We start from the raw sequence: 14,705 nt of genomic DNA, 5'->3' as shown, positions 1-14,705 counted from the left end.
GCCTTTTTCTCTCAAGACTGAAACAGTTCCTTTTCCTTTCCTTCTTTTCCCTGTTTTACTTCCTTTGTTTTCCCACCTCGCTCCGAAGCTTCACACTGCTTGCATCAGAATGCTTCCTTTACCATACATCATTCCTGAATTAGATCCCATGGAGGTGGTGATGGGGTAGTGAGGAGGAACTATCAATGAGAGAGTGAGATTCTCTTTGTTCACTGATTAAACCAAGATATTCTTTGCCCAACAGGCATCATTACCCATTATCTCAAGGGGAGATATAAGAGGCTTGGTTCAGGTGAGTGGTTTGACCATCTCACCTTGGAAGGTTTGCAGGGATGGGCAGTAGATGAAGTCCAGCTGAGTGATGGTGGGATCTTCACCACATGGAATGGGTGGGAGGCTCGACAAACCTACTGAAAACACTGTGGACGCTGATCCATTCAAATTTTCAAGACTGAGGTGGATAGACATGTGTTAGGTAAGGGTATGGAGTCCTGTAGCTTAGTGGTTAGAACATTCGCCTCGCAAGCGAGAGGACCTGGGTTCGATTCCCGGGTGGGGCAAAACGTTGAGCAAGTTTCCTTACTCCAGACTTACTTTGCTTACCTCGCAGCAAGTAGGAACTCGGTCGTTAGCCGATTGGCGGATAGCTTGTCCGGGGGTAATAATCCCTCAAAAACAAAAGAAATGTGGTCGCTCATTCCATGAGAGTTTGTGGGAAACTGCTTTGCGTAATTGGCTGCTGCGTTTCGCCCACAAAATATAGTGAAGTTTACGGCACGAGACAAGGAGAGGAGGGCAGACAATTGGCTAAAGCAGAAAAGAAAGGGATAAGAAACATTCAGGAAATGGTAAAGTCTTTGCTTTCTCTTCTACAGCCAAAAAAATCTCAAAACATTTCTAATCTTTCATTTTTCAATAATAATGCAGAATAATATTGAAAAATGTTTCGCCAACTTCTTTCAAAAGCTCCTTTGCTGTCTGAATTCTTCTCTAACAATGACTGAATGAATGATTGCGGATAACTTTGTGTGGTTCAGTCGCTCACATTCTCGCACCTTGAGCCAGGAGTTGTGGGTTCAAGCCCCCAAGTTGCAGATTTTTGAGCTCACAGTCCTCGCTGACACTGTCTTGATAAGGCGCTATATCAAATGCAAGGATTATTATTATAATAACATCCCAAACTTCCAAGTTGCCTTGTGTGGGTGTGGGTGTGCGTTTGCGTGCGCGGGCGTGTGTACGCATGTATGCGTGTGTGTGTATGCGTGTGTGTCTGTTTGAGTGTGAGTGTGGGTGTGTATGTGTGTGGCCGGCTGTCTTCACCTTCGCAATGCGAGTTTGGGAGGGACGGATTGCCTATGGTGCCTTCCTCCAGGTGAAATGCTGAGATGGGCGACAATTGAGTTGAGAGGTGGCATCCCAAATTGGCAGATGGAATAAAAGCAACAGCCTTTGGGATCCGTGATGCTCCCCTGTTGTAAACTGTTCTCTGATTCTCCCAGGACGCTTGTGCCAGCTGCCCAGCAGGACCTCCCGGCCTCCCGGGAATACCAGGCTTCAAAGGGAGCAAAGGTCATGCAGGCCCCCCCGGGGTGGAAGGAAACACCGGGAAGACGGTATGTGAACCCCCACCCTCCTCCCCTTAATTTCCTCTCCCCCCCATTGAAAACCTCAGAGGAGAAGCGTCAAACAATGTCTAATGAATATCGCCTCTGAGACGGAATGGTTTAGGTTCAAATTGGAATTGCACAGTCTGAGGTGACCTACCATTCCTCTGTCTAATTTTGCTGTCTCTTCTTCTATTAGGGAGACACGGGACCGCCTGGCTCAAAAGGTCCAGAAGGACTCAAGGTAACGATCCATTTTTGCTTACTCCCGTGCATGTTGTGTGTCACAAGATCACAAGAGACGTTTAGCCCAGTTGATTACTTCCTTCCAGGATGTCCATCCTGCCCTCCCCATTACCACGGTGAGCTGTTTTCCGAGATGAGCCCAACGTCCAGGGTCCAAGCACCTTTCCTAGCAATGCTGCACTGTCTACAAATCCCTTCATTGCCTGGCACCCACCTCCACCTCTCTGACTTTTCTTCCCATTTCACTACTCACTGCCCACGCTCAGCTGGCTCCAGCCTCATGTTTGTCCCTCATCCCCTCTGCTCCACCGTTGGCGGTTGTGCTTTCAGCCACTTCTCCCCCGAAGCTTTCAAGCTCTCTCACTCAATCTCTTCACATTGCCCCCTCCTTCCCCTCTTTTAGGCTGTCGTGTTTCACCCGCAAAATATACAGTATATCCTGTGAAGCACTTTGAAACATCTCAATGACACAATAAGGCGCTATATCAAATGCAAGTATTATTATTACAGTCACACCACTTGGCAGTATAGCCAATGAAGTTCTTTGGGATGTCCTCCTGATGAGGAGCTGTACCAAATGCTAAGATTATTATTGAAGATTGGCCTCCGTGTCTCCCCCAACCTCCTCCCCCCCACCCCCACCTCGCCTCGCCCAGGGGTGACATCACTTGGGCGTGAATGTTTGTCAAGGACAGGACTGGGAGGAGACTCAGTTGACTATCCTCTTTGGATCAGAGGAAGCTGAACTGTCTCCAAGGTGACATGTTTGGCAACGGAATGTCAGAATCGAGGCAGCCCTCTGTGACGGTCTCTAGCCCTGTTCCCGAGCCAGGCGGGTCCGCTGCACAACCCAGCCTGGCTCGTCGGCAGGACTTGTAAGGGCGGGCTGGGGGCAGGGAATCCTTCCACCCAGTTCCTGTTAACCCTGCAAGCCAAACCCCTAACGGGTACGGTGGTCCTAGCTGCACGAGCAGCCACCGGCAATATCAGCTTGCCATTTTGGGATCCCCAAGCCTTGGCTCTTGCCAACCTGTCCCTAATACTGTCCAGAATTAGATCAGCAGGATGTGAACCTCCAGGGAGAGAGAGCGCATTCCATTCCAACAATCTAACTCTGGGATTTCCATGTGTAGGTGGGATTTGTGGAATTCTTAGTTTGGTTTGGATATTCTTAAGCAATGTTGATGGGTTTCTGTACGTGTCAGACCCCGTCTAACGAAAAAAAAAGACGGGCCTGGGATCGCCAGGGTCAAACCCTCACCATCATGGTTCACACAAGAAAACTAGCCATTTTGGGGAAACGGGAGAGGGGGGAGAAGGTACAAAAGATCATCTGAGGAAGCGGGGAGGAAATCGGGGGGGAAAAAGAAAGGTAGCTTGTTCTTCCAAAGTCTAACAATCTGCTTCTGTCAATTGTGTTAGGGCGGCAAAGGAGACCGAGGTTTTCTTGGCCCAACTGGTGAGAAGGGCATCCAGGTAAGCCGTGCCAGAGGCCATCACTTCAGGCTGTCCCCTGCACAAAGTGCCATTGGCTCCCATCTCTTTCCCATAAATCCACGACTGTTTGTGGGGACGCTGCCGTGCGCAATTGGCTGCCGCGTTTCACCCACAAATATGCAGTCAATTCACTTTACAGTCTATTCTGTGAACTGCTTTGAGACGTCGAGAAGACATGAAAAGCGCTGTATCAAATGCAAGGATTATTATTATTATTATATTATTATCCGTTTCCCCATATTTGCAAGCTGTGTGGTTTTAGCTGGTTAGACTCCTGTTAACCCTGCAAGCTAAAGCCCAGACGGGTAGGGTGGCCCCAGCTGGACAAGCAGCGGGAAAGCTTGCCAGGCAGTGCTCTCGTTGGCAAGCTGTGTGGGTTTAGCTGGTTAAACTTCAGCAGTTGGGGTCTGGGCTCCCCGAGCCTTGGCTCTCACCAACCTGGGCCTAACATTGATTGGGTAATGGGTAATCAATGGGATTGGGTGAGCAGGTTGCGGTCCCTCCAGAGAAAAATGTCACAGGACAGAAAAAGACCATTCGGCCCATCAAGCCTGCTCCGTGTTTGTCTCCATGAGCCATATCTAATCTCCCTCTCCTGCTCACGTCCTTCCCCCCCAATACAACCTACTTAATTCCCTCTCAAAAGTTGACCCACAAAACACGCAGTTACTACACTGTACACTAATTCCCGGGAAGCACTCAGAGACTCCCCCACCCAGTGTGAAAGACTCAGCCATACTGCATCCCACCACCCCTGCCCTTTGCCCCAAATCCTGATCTTGAATTCCCCTCCCTCATCCTTCGTCTCTAGACCCCTGGTCTTCAGCCTTTCTGCCCCCACCCTCTGGAACTCGTTCCACCCGCATTGCTTGCCTCTTTCAAGGCCCATCTCAAGACCCGCCTTTTCAACCACGCCTTCGGTCACCCTCCCTCCTGCACCTACCTTGCCTGGTACTATCCTGCAGCTCATTACCCTGCGCAATCGGGATGTCCTCCTGACGTGAAAGACGCTAGATAAATGCAATTTGTTTTTGTTGTATAAATGCACATTGTACAATTTTCTGCTAAATACATGGGTTGTTTTTGTTCCCCACCCCACAGGGTAGTCCAGGGCTGCCAGGATACCCCGGCCCCCCCGGAAATCAAGGCCCGGCAGTAAGTATTACTGGAAACTGAGCCAACCTGACATTAGTTTGCAATGGTTGTCAGGCAGCAGCAGAGTAAACAGGGGTGGAAAAAGATGGTGGAGGGCTTGGAAGAAGGGAGGGGGATGTGGGAGGAGAGGGAGATGTAGGAAGTGGTCCGAGAGGGTCAGAGAGGAGAGGCCAGACCAAGCGGAGAAAGTTGAACCCAGTGGGGAGAAAACCAGAAATAACTAACTGGACACACTTATTTATTAAAAGAAATAATGTAAGGGAAAACAAGTCTTTGTGCGTTATTTATTTTCCGTCAGCGTGAGTGACATACAGCGTGAGTGAGGACTCTGACAGTATGTCACTGTTTATGTCACTCGCTGTATGTCACTGTTTATGTTGCACTTTTCCCGTGTAATCACTTTTTCAGCCTCAAAGTACGATGATAAGCAGACTCTTTTTTTCTTTTCAGGGAGCTGATGGTGTCTCAGGAGTGCCCGGCACCCCGGGGCTGGTAGGAGAGAAGGTAAGAACCGGGACGGTGAGAGCTGAGGTCAGAGAGAGGGTTCTGACAGTTCAAGAGGGCAATAGATGGGTAAATGAAGGATAGAGGGTTGAAGGGATGTGAGGATAGGGCAGGGGGTGCGATTAAATGGTTTGAGCTCACTCTGAAAGCCTGGGCCGACTTACTATTTATTATTATTAAATAATAATTATTAAATTATTATTAAATTATTATTACTAGACTGAATGATCTCATTCCTCACTGTGAATTTCTCTGGTTGGGTGGGAGTCATCAGATTGGTAACTATTGGCCGTTTGTGTCCCCTCAGGGGAAGGAAGGTGTCCCGGGAATACGAGGCCCACCAGGATTGCCGGGAAGACTTGTAAGTAACCCAATCCCTGATTTCTATTCATTTTTATCAGTATTTCACGGAACTAATGCAAAATAGAAGCCACTGTATAACCCCACCACCATCTCCTCCACCCAGACACCCCCCCCCCCCCCCCCACACACACACACACACACACACAAACACGAGAGCAATGGTTCTCTAAACATAAAGGTTCCAGGTTCAATCCCCAATGTTAGAACCTGCCACTGTAGACAATTGTCTACCAATGTACGCCCGACAGTAATTGCCCGAGAGGCGCTTTGAGACATAAAAATGTCAAATGACCAACAAGTGACTACCCACCTATGCATTGGAGGTAAGCCGGGTCTCCTTGGAGCTGATGTGCTCGGCAACAGAACGACGGCATCGAGCCAACCCACTGTGATGGTCTCCAGTCCGGTTCCCGAGCCAGACAGAACCACTGGATTCCTGGGCACTGCTGATGGCAGCGCAGTCTGGCCTGGCTCATTGGCAGGATCTGGAAGGACAGACCAGTCACTGAGGGCAGGGGGTCATCCCGTTCAGCTCCTGTTAACCTGCAAACCAAAGCCTTGACAGGTAGCTAACTGGACAAATTGTGGTGCGGTGGGCTGCTGGCAGCTAACTGTCGGGGGGGGGGGTATTTTGCCATTCTGCAGGGTCTGGAGGGAAAGGACGGAAAAGATGGCAAGCCCGGCGATCCAGGGGAGCCGGTAAGAGAAGAAACCCAAACTCTGTTTCATTCTCCATTAACTAACACAGCGTCCAGTTGGTGAGGAGTGGTTGCACTATAATTGTCATCCATCCCTCAGAGGAGACCTTAAACCAAGGTCCTGTCTGTGTCTGTTCAGGTGGACGTTAAAAGATCCCGGGGTGCTTTGGAAAAGAGAAGGGAGTTTCTCTCACCCGTTGTCCTGGCCAACAATCCCCAAAATAAAATTGGCTGTTTCTGGGTCTTTGCTGTGTGCAATGTTGCGTTCACACAGTCTTAGTAAATCCTGTGAAGCGCTTTGAAACATGGTTCATTGTCAGGACAGACGATCAGAGTCTCCGAGGACAGACACAGAGCGACGCGACATGCAGTTCCCTCACAGAAAGCTTCCTCTTTCCCCAGTGAAAAACTCCTTTATGTCCTTCATTTTCCTCCCCTCACCCCCTTCCCCTCCCCACCCCTACCTCTGCGACATCCTAACCCAGCCGTTCCCTTTGTCCAGCAAACACTGTCTTGCTTCAAGTCCCCCACCCCTTCTGCCCCACCATCGCCATTTTGACCCTGCTTTCTGGAGTTCCATTCTTGGAGTCCCTCTGGCTCACTCCCTCCTTCCCCTCTTTCAAGGCACGTCAATACCCAACTCTTTGAGCGCACTTTCGGTCATCTTTTTCCTCCCTATCCCACCTACCTCGGTCCCACCCCCCAGCTCAGGTGCCCAGCCGACAGTGTCAAAATTTCCTTCTGAAAAAGGTACTGTGTAAATGCTGTTATGTTTCTGGAAGGTAAACACAAAATAATGCCTATGCAGCTCACAGACCTTTCTCAAATAGGGGATTCGACCCAAGGCAGCCAAAAGGTCGGACCCCTCTTGTCTAAGCTGATGCTCCAGTGCAGAGCTGGTGGAAGCACTGAATTGTTGGAGGTGCAGTCCTTCAGATGAGACGTTAAACCGAGGTCCAATCCGCCTGTTCAGGTGGACGTTTAAGATCCCATGGCACTATTGGAAAAGAGAAGGGAGTTTCTCTCTTCCCTGGTGTCCAGGCCAATAATGCCCCAAATAAAATTAGTCACTCACTTCGTGGCTGTTTGTGGTACGTTGCTGTGGGCAAATTGGCTGTCGCATTTACCTAGTCACAAATACACACTCACGTTAAATCCTGTGAAGTGCTTTGGGAAGTTTTGATGATGGGATAAGGGTGTTTTAAGGTAACGTCACTCAATGAACCTTTGCTTTCTTCCTCTAGGGCAGGGCAGGTAATATTGGGCTTCCTGGCCGGACAGGATCCAGAGGCATCCCTGTAAGTATCTGACTGTCCACCAAGTCTGTAGCTTAGTGGTTAGAGCACTTGCCTCGCAAGCTAGAGGAACCTGGGTTTGATTCCTGGGCAGGGCAAAACGTTGGGCACTTTGAAGCGTTACCGATGTGAAAGGCATCCAGTGTAATCTACTGCAGTGTAACATTGTATTGTTGTAAGATTCTGTATTGATTCCAACTCATTTATTTTCTCTTCTAACAGGGTTTCAAGGGGCCCCGGGGTGATATTGGCCCACCAGGACCCAGAGTAAGTATTAGAAGTAAGAGGCAGCTTACATTACTCGGTTAAACTGTGTGAACATTCGCAAACTGGATCACCCATTCACAAGAGAGATTTGGGTGTAGAAGGTCCTTTGGCTTAATTTGATCTCATTTGAACTTCACCAACCTGCCTGCTTCCTCCGCTATGCAGGCATCGGCCTACTCCACATCCCCTGCCCTGCCTTCCTTGCCTCCTTCAAGGCCCATCTCAAGTCCTTCTTTTCGACCATGTCGATAGTCATCTTACCCTTCACCTCCCATGTCCTCTATCCCAACCCCGAGCTCGGGAGCAAACCCCTTATTGTCCAGCGCCTTGGGATGTCCTCCTGATGTGAAAAGCGCTTTATAAATGCAATTTGTTGTTGTCGATTTCAGAGTCTTCCCAACAACACCATCCAGGCCATTGTACTGGCTACCACCATGTATAGAAACATAGAAACAGGAGTAGGCCATTGAGCCCCTCAAGCCCATTCCACCATTCTATAAGGTCATGGCTAATCTGTACCTTAAGATCAATTACACACCCTTGCCCCGTATCCCTTAATATCCTGACCTAATCTATCCATCTCAGTCTTGAAGATGTGACTGGATTCAGCATCCACAGCCTTTTGGGGAGAGGGTTCCAGATTTCCACTAGCCTTTGGGTGAAAAATTGCCTCCTAATCTCACTCCTGAATGGCCTAGCTCTAATTTTAAAATGATGCCCCCTTGGTCTGGATTCCCCCCAACTACCAGGGGAAATAGTTTCTCTATATCCATCCTATCGAATCCCTTTATTATTTTAATAATACCTCAATCAGATCACACCTCAACCTTCTAATCTCAGCTTCCTGGTAACACTCTCCAACTGCTCATTGCCTTTTCTGTAAAGATAGTCATCTGCCCTGAGATTGGCTTTCACCCCTGAACCTGAGCCCTCATGTTCATAGCACCATAGAACCTAGAAATATATAGCACAGAAGAAGGCCGTTTGCCCAATTCTGTCCATGATCCTCCTTCAAGAGCTTATCTGTGCCTTTTCAGGTGGACTTTAAAGCAGCGCTGTTGGAAATAAGGAGTTTCTCTCTCCCAAGTGTTCTGGCCGACAATTTCCCAGAAAATTGGTTACTCACTTAGTGGCTGTTTGTGGGACGGAGCTAAGCACAAGACTGTCTGCCTCATTTGTGCATGTTTGACAATACAGTCAAACAAGCTGTTCAAGCAACCACCACCATTCAGCAATCACTCCCTGTTAACAACCAACCTGGAACAGCCCGGTTCGCACACCAATGAATCCTTACCTGGAGGTCACCCCTGATATAAAGGCCACTTTGGCCCAGGTCCCCTGAGCGGTTGCTGAAGACAGGTTTGACTGTAATTAACTGTGAAGCGCTTTGATATGTTTCGACTTGATAAAATGTTAATTCAAATGCTAGTTTCTGCTCTCACCTTTCACCGTGAGACCCTGCAAGATCCTCTCCGATTGGTCTGTTTTGCTTTTATAGGGAGAACATGGAACCATGGGCCCACCAGGGCAATCAGGGAAGCCGGGGAAAGACGTAAGTTACCAAATAGAGGGACAATGTCCTGGAGTGGAGTTGAGATTTTCTGCGTAGTTTACATGCTCCATACCAAGTTATATAGATATTGTGAAGTCCTGTAGCCTAGTGGTTAGTGCGCTCACCTTGCAAGTGAGAGGACCCTATTTCAATTCCCGGGCGGAGCAAAATCTTAGGCAAGTATCCTTACTCCACACGCCTCTGTGTACCCAGCAGTAAATAGGAACCGGGTTGTTAGTCAATTGGCAGATCGCTTTCCGAGAGGTAATAATCCTTCTAAAAGGAAAAAAAATTGGTAACTCAATCCACTACTGTTTGCGAGACACTACCGTACGCAATTGGTTGCTTGTGTCAGGAGCCCTCACCTCTCCTCTTGTGTTTTGTAGGGTGAACAAGGCCCGCCAGGAACACCAGGTCCTCCAGGATTGAGAGGTGATCAGGTAAGTGGGCAGAGCATGTGGGGGGGACAGAACACGTGGATAGGGGGGTGGATACAGCACTTGGAGATTGGATATGACTGCTTACAGTTTCTGTGTGTATCAGACACCCAGATGATTAAAATGTAAGGTATTTGGAAGATTGAGATAAAAAAAAAACTATTTACCCTCGATCTTAAGAAAATCAGCGAAAATAAATCTCCTGTTAGCGTTGTTAAGTTGTTGGTATTATGTTTGCTTCATGGTTCAAAAAAATATTGTAAATAAAGAAATATCCCTTCAATAATAACCCATTTCTTGTTAAAAAAAATGTTAAGAAATAGGACAAACTCGACCCACAGTGTTGCTATCTCTGCAAAGGCAAATTTTGCCATATTTCCATCCGAGAAATAATAGAAAATGTGAATAATAAAAATGTTCTCCTCCGAAAGTGACCTCTGCCTCTTCTCCACAGGGAAAAACTGGCCCGCTCGGTCCCCAAGGGAAGCCTGGCGTCGAGGGGTTACAGGTGAGTCTGCTTTGGCGAGTCCTGGGCAGGGCGAAACCTAGCGGTAAATAGAAACCCGGTTGTTAGTCAATTGGCAGTTCAATTGACAGATCACTTTCCAGTCGGTGTGCCAACCTGGTGCATGGTTGCATCTCACCTCTTGAGTCAGAAGGTTGTTGGTGCAACACCAACGTCGGAGCTTGGAATCACATTGTCTGAGCTGACGCTCCAACACAGTGCTGGAGGAGGGGGGTACTGCATTGTCGGAGGTGCCGTCCTTCAGATGAGAAGTCCCACCTGCCTGTTCAGGTAGACATCAAAAGCCCCGCAGCACTATTAGAAAAGAGGAGGGTGTTTTTGCTGGCCAATAATCCCCCAAGTAAAATTGGTCAATCACTTCAAGGCTGTTTGTGGAAGGTTGTTGTGCACAAAATATATAGGCAATCCGCTTTACAGTATATCCTGTGAAGCGCTTTGAGACATCCCAATGATCTGATAGGACACCATATCAAATGCAAGTATTATTATCATAATTAAATACCTCCCAGCACTGAGCAGAGAGTGACTTGGCTGGGAGCAGCGCTGCACTGGGGAACCTGGAGGTCCTGGGTTCGAATCTAGACCCACCTGTGACTGTTCAGGTGGACGTTAAAGATCTTGCAGTGCTATTGGAGAAGAGAAGGGAGTTTCTTTCTCCTGGTGTCCTGGCCGACAATCCCTCAGATAAAATTGGTCACTCACTCCATGGCTGTTTGTGGGATGTTGCTGTGTGCAATTGTGCTCCCGCGTTTGCCTATATAAATATACAGTCACTTAATTTCGCAATAAATCCTATGAAGCGCTTTGAGACATCCTTCCAACGTGATAAGGCCCTATACCAAATGCGAGGATTATTATTATTATCAATAAAAATCTGGAGTGCAGAGAAATGGTGGGAGTGATGGGGCTGAAAGAGCCCAATCAGTAGGGAATGTGGAACGTTCAGGACCTCTCAGGTTATTCGCATCTCAGCCCGGCTCTGAGATCCCAACCCCCTCCTCCCTGGACCTGATTTGTGCACCACTAATGGAGTGCACGGTGCATTAAACCTCGAGTTCACTACAGATGCCTGACGCTCGTAAACCGCTCATTAGCGGCTGAGAGACTTGTAAAGTTTGGTCGAGCAGTTCTTAAACAAACTTCAAAAGAGACGTGTGGCAGTGAGAACTATCGGAGCCAGGTGTCCTTCATTATCTAGAGTAATGAACATGCCCTGTGTGGTACAAGGTGAAGTTATAATACAGTCTATCACGTCAGGAGCACGTCGCAAAGAGCTTCACAGGATATACTGTAAACTGTAGTGACTGTGTGTTTTGTCGGCAAACACAGTCGCCAACTTGCGTGCAGCAACCACCCACAAACAGCCATGGAGTGAGTGACCAATTTTATCTTTAGGATTGTCGTCCAGGACATCGGGAGAGAGAAACTCCCTTCTCTTTTCCAATAGCGCCGCGGGTTTAACATCTCATCCGAACAAATGCAGGGCTCCCCCAGCGCTGACACAAAAGCGTCAGCCTGGACTGTGAGCTCAGATTCCTGAGGTGGGGCTTGAACGCACAATCTTCTGACTCAGAGATGCGAGTGCTGCCAAAAGAATTCTTCATTTCTCCCAATTCCTTGACATTCTTCGCACTAAACCACAACAATTGGATTTATGTCACAATATTCCCAGTTCTAATCCGTCACGGACAATAATGTCAGTAAAATCCCGTGCAAATTAAGTAGCTATTTATGGACGCATTCTCAAGGTCAAGGGTAAAGCAGATAATAATTACAATAATAATTCAGAGATCGCGCCAGGATTCTCTCACTCAATATACAGTCAATTCACTTTACAGGATAATCCCTTAAAGCACTTGGGGAAGTTTCAACCTCAGAGGCACTATATCAAGGGCTAATACAGTATTAACCCACAAAGAGCCATTTCAGCTTTATTTATATGTTGACGTCTTGATGTCAATTCTTCTTCAATTACAGGGTCTAAAGGGCTCAAAAGGAACAAATGGAGATCCTGGTTTTCCCGGAGTGCAGGGTCCCCAGGGCTCTCGGGTAAGAGCCATCACTCCTCATCTCCTAACCGTATGGTCAGCGTGTGGTTAGACAGGGGGAAATGTATGTCCGTGTGTGGTTAATTATCGACAACATCTTGCATTTATATAAGGCCCTTTATTGGGTTAGCAGGCAGTTGGCACAGTCAAGCCTGGACGTGGTAAAAATATGGAGGAGGGTCTCGGTCACCCGAGGGGAGAGGTAATGGCCAAGATGGGCAATGTTTTGGAGGTGGGGTGAAGCTGAGAGGGTCAGAGCACGGATGTTGGATTTATGAATTGAACGAGGCACCGACTGCGTGAGGTGGAGTGTGAATCCGTGTAGAATGATGCTGTCGGTGCCTGAGGTGACGAGTTGCTGACGGGAACCAAGCAGGAAGGCTTCAGTCTTGTCAACGGTCAACTGGAGAGAGTTAGAGCCCGTCCAGGGCTTGATCTATGACAGGCAATAAGTCAGGACAACAGTGATCCTGGAGTCTAGGGTAGAGACAGAGAGAGAAGGAGAGAGAGAGATGGACAGTTGAAGAATTCTCAGGGGATATTAGCACTTTAACAACTAAGGTCTCAAAGCTGGGCAGAGGCCAGCAGTGGGATTTGGAGCCTGAGCGGTGGGGTTAAATGATAGGGATGTGAGCCACAGGCTCCTTAGAGTAAATGAGCTCCAGTTACTGTGTCATAAACCCTGATTCTCATCCTCTTTACAACCAGGGCCTGTCAGGAGAAACAGGCAGTCCAGGCAAGCAGGTGAGTGGCACACATCACTCTTTATATGGCATGGAATCCTGTAGCTTAGACTTGCCTGAGAAGTGAGAGACCTGGGTTTTATTCCCGGCAGGGTGAAATGTTGGGCAAGTTTTCTTACTCCACACGGCCCTGTTGTTCGTCGTTAATCGCTCAAAAAAAACAATAATAATTTGGTCAGTCAATCCACGACTGTTTCTGGGACTCTGTTGTGTGCAATTGGCTGCCGCGTTTTGCCCACAAAATATACATTCAATTCACTTTATAGTATATACTGTGAAGCGCTTTGAGACATATAGACGATGTGAAAAGTGCTATCTCAAGTGCAAGGATTATTATATACCAATCAGTCTATCCTTGCCTCTGAGTCAGAAGCTTGTGGGTTCAAGCTCCACGTCGCACTTTGAGCTCACAGTCCAGGCTGTCGCTCCAGTGCGGGGAGCTGTGTCTTATCAGAGGCGCCGTCCTTCGGATGAGATGTTAAATCAAGGCCCTGCCTGTACCTGTTCAACTGGACGTTAAAGATCCTGTGGCGTTATTGGAAAAGAGAAGTGAGTTTCTCTCTCCTGGTCAACAATCCCTCAGAAAAAATTGGTCACTCACTCCATGGCTGTCTGTGGGATGTTGCTGTGTGCAAATTGGCTGCTCTGTGATGGTCTATAGTTCGGTTCCACACACTGCTGCTGACAGCACAGCCAGCCTGGCTCAATGGCAGACCAGCTCATTGGGGCAGGAAATCCTCCCACTCAACAACAACAAGACAACAACAACAAGATTCCATTTATTGAGCGCCTTTCACGTCGGGAGGACATCCCAAGGCGCTGTACAGTTGGGTCAGGACCCGAGCAGGGGGGAAATGGTGAGGGGAGGGAAGGGAGGGAGCGAGGAGGGGGTAGAGAGTCGAGAGGGGAGCTGAAGGCACAGTCAAAGAGAAAATTCAGCTCCTGTTAACCCTGCAAGCCAAAGCCCTAACGGGTAGGGTGGTCCTGGCTGGTTAGACTCCAGCGGTCACCGCAACGCACACTCTGGGGTCCCCAAGCCTTGGCTCTTGCTAACCTGCACCTAACACTCTCTGGGATCAAGTGAACAGAGTGGAACCCCCTGGGGAGAAAGGTTCCTACTCCATAGTAGACAAAGGGAAATACATTCCATGCACAAGAACGGATGTGTATTCTCCGTTTGGTTTGGATATTCTTAAGCGTGGTGATGAATGTCTGCGTGTTTTTGCTGACCAAGAATAAAGACGGATTGGAATCAGGAATACCTTTTCCTCTTTTGTGTAGGGTCCTGTTGGGAAATCAGGAGAGGCTGGGGCCAAAGGAGAGAGGGTAAGTGCTGCTTTGGGGAAGATGGACAGAATATTGATTGAGGTATTCCGGCCTCAGCCGAGGCGGCTTACACTGTTGTTCTTGTCACTAATGTGTGTGTTAGCCTGTGGATCAGTGACACGCTTGCCTCTGAGACAGGAGATCGTGGGTTCAAGCCTCCACATTGAGACTCTGAGCTCACAGTCCAGGCCTTCGCTCCGGTGCAGTGCTGGCGGGAGCACTGCATTGTTGGAGGCGCTGTCCTTCGGATGAGACGTTAAACTGAAACTTCGGATGAGACATTTCGCACAAAAATACAAAAATACTAATGCGAGGATTAGTATTATTATGATAAGTTTCTAGGATCCCCGGTTTACACTTTACAAACAATTGCAGGATCATTTAGCTCCGATAGGGAGCAACATTGAGCCTTTGGATACCACTGTTGCCATTGTAAGAAATTTA

At 48.3% G+C, this 14,705-nt stretch overlaps 1 protein-coding gene across 1 annotated transcript in view; it reads left to right on the top strand.

The window, feature by feature from the left end:
• col22a1 (collagen, type XXII, alpha 1) overlaps positions 1-14,705 on the top strand; it is an 87,198-nt gene that overhangs the window by 68,248 nt on the left and 4,245 nt on the right. Inside the window, exons 43-58 of the mRNA XM_042332560.1 lie at positions 245-292; positions 1,500-1,613; positions 1,804-1,848; positions 3,273-3,326; positions 4,449-4,502; positions 4,953-5,006; positions 5,314-5,367; positions 6,015-6,068; positions 7,312-7,365; positions 7,585-7,629; positions 9,128-9,181; positions 9,568-9,621; positions 10,073-10,126; positions 12,122-12,193; positions 12,901-12,936; positions 14,217-14,261. Of these exons, the coding sequence (XP_042188494.1) occupies positions 245-292; positions 1,500-1,613; positions 1,804-1,848; positions 3,273-3,326; positions 4,449-4,502; positions 4,953-5,006; positions 5,314-5,367; positions 6,015-6,068; positions 7,312-7,365; positions 7,585-7,629; positions 9,128-9,181; positions 9,568-9,621; positions 10,073-10,126; positions 12,122-12,193; positions 12,901-12,936; positions 14,217-14,261 (891 nt within the window). The remainder of the gene's footprint in view (positions 1-244; positions 293-1,499; positions 1,614-1,803; positions 1,849-3,272; positions 3,327-4,448; positions 4,503-4,952; positions 5,007-5,313; positions 5,368-6,014; positions 6,069-7,311; positions 7,366-7,584; positions 7,630-9,127; positions 9,182-9,567; positions 9,622-10,072; positions 10,127-12,121; positions 12,194-12,900; positions 12,937-14,216; positions 14,262-14,705) is intronic.

Source organism: Callorhinchus milii, unplaced genomic scaffold, assembly GCF_018977255.1.
Source record: "Callorhinchus milii isolate IMCB2004 unplaced genomic scaffold, IMCB_Cmil_1.0 Scaffold2, whole genome shotgun sequence".
NCBI classification, from domain to species: Eukaryota; Metazoa; Chordata; class Chondrichthyes; order Chimaeriformes; family Callorhinchidae; genus Callorhinchus; species Callorhinchus milii.
Note: the sequence above shows the minus strand (reverse complement) of the source record. Positions and strands in the feature narration are given on the sequence as shown.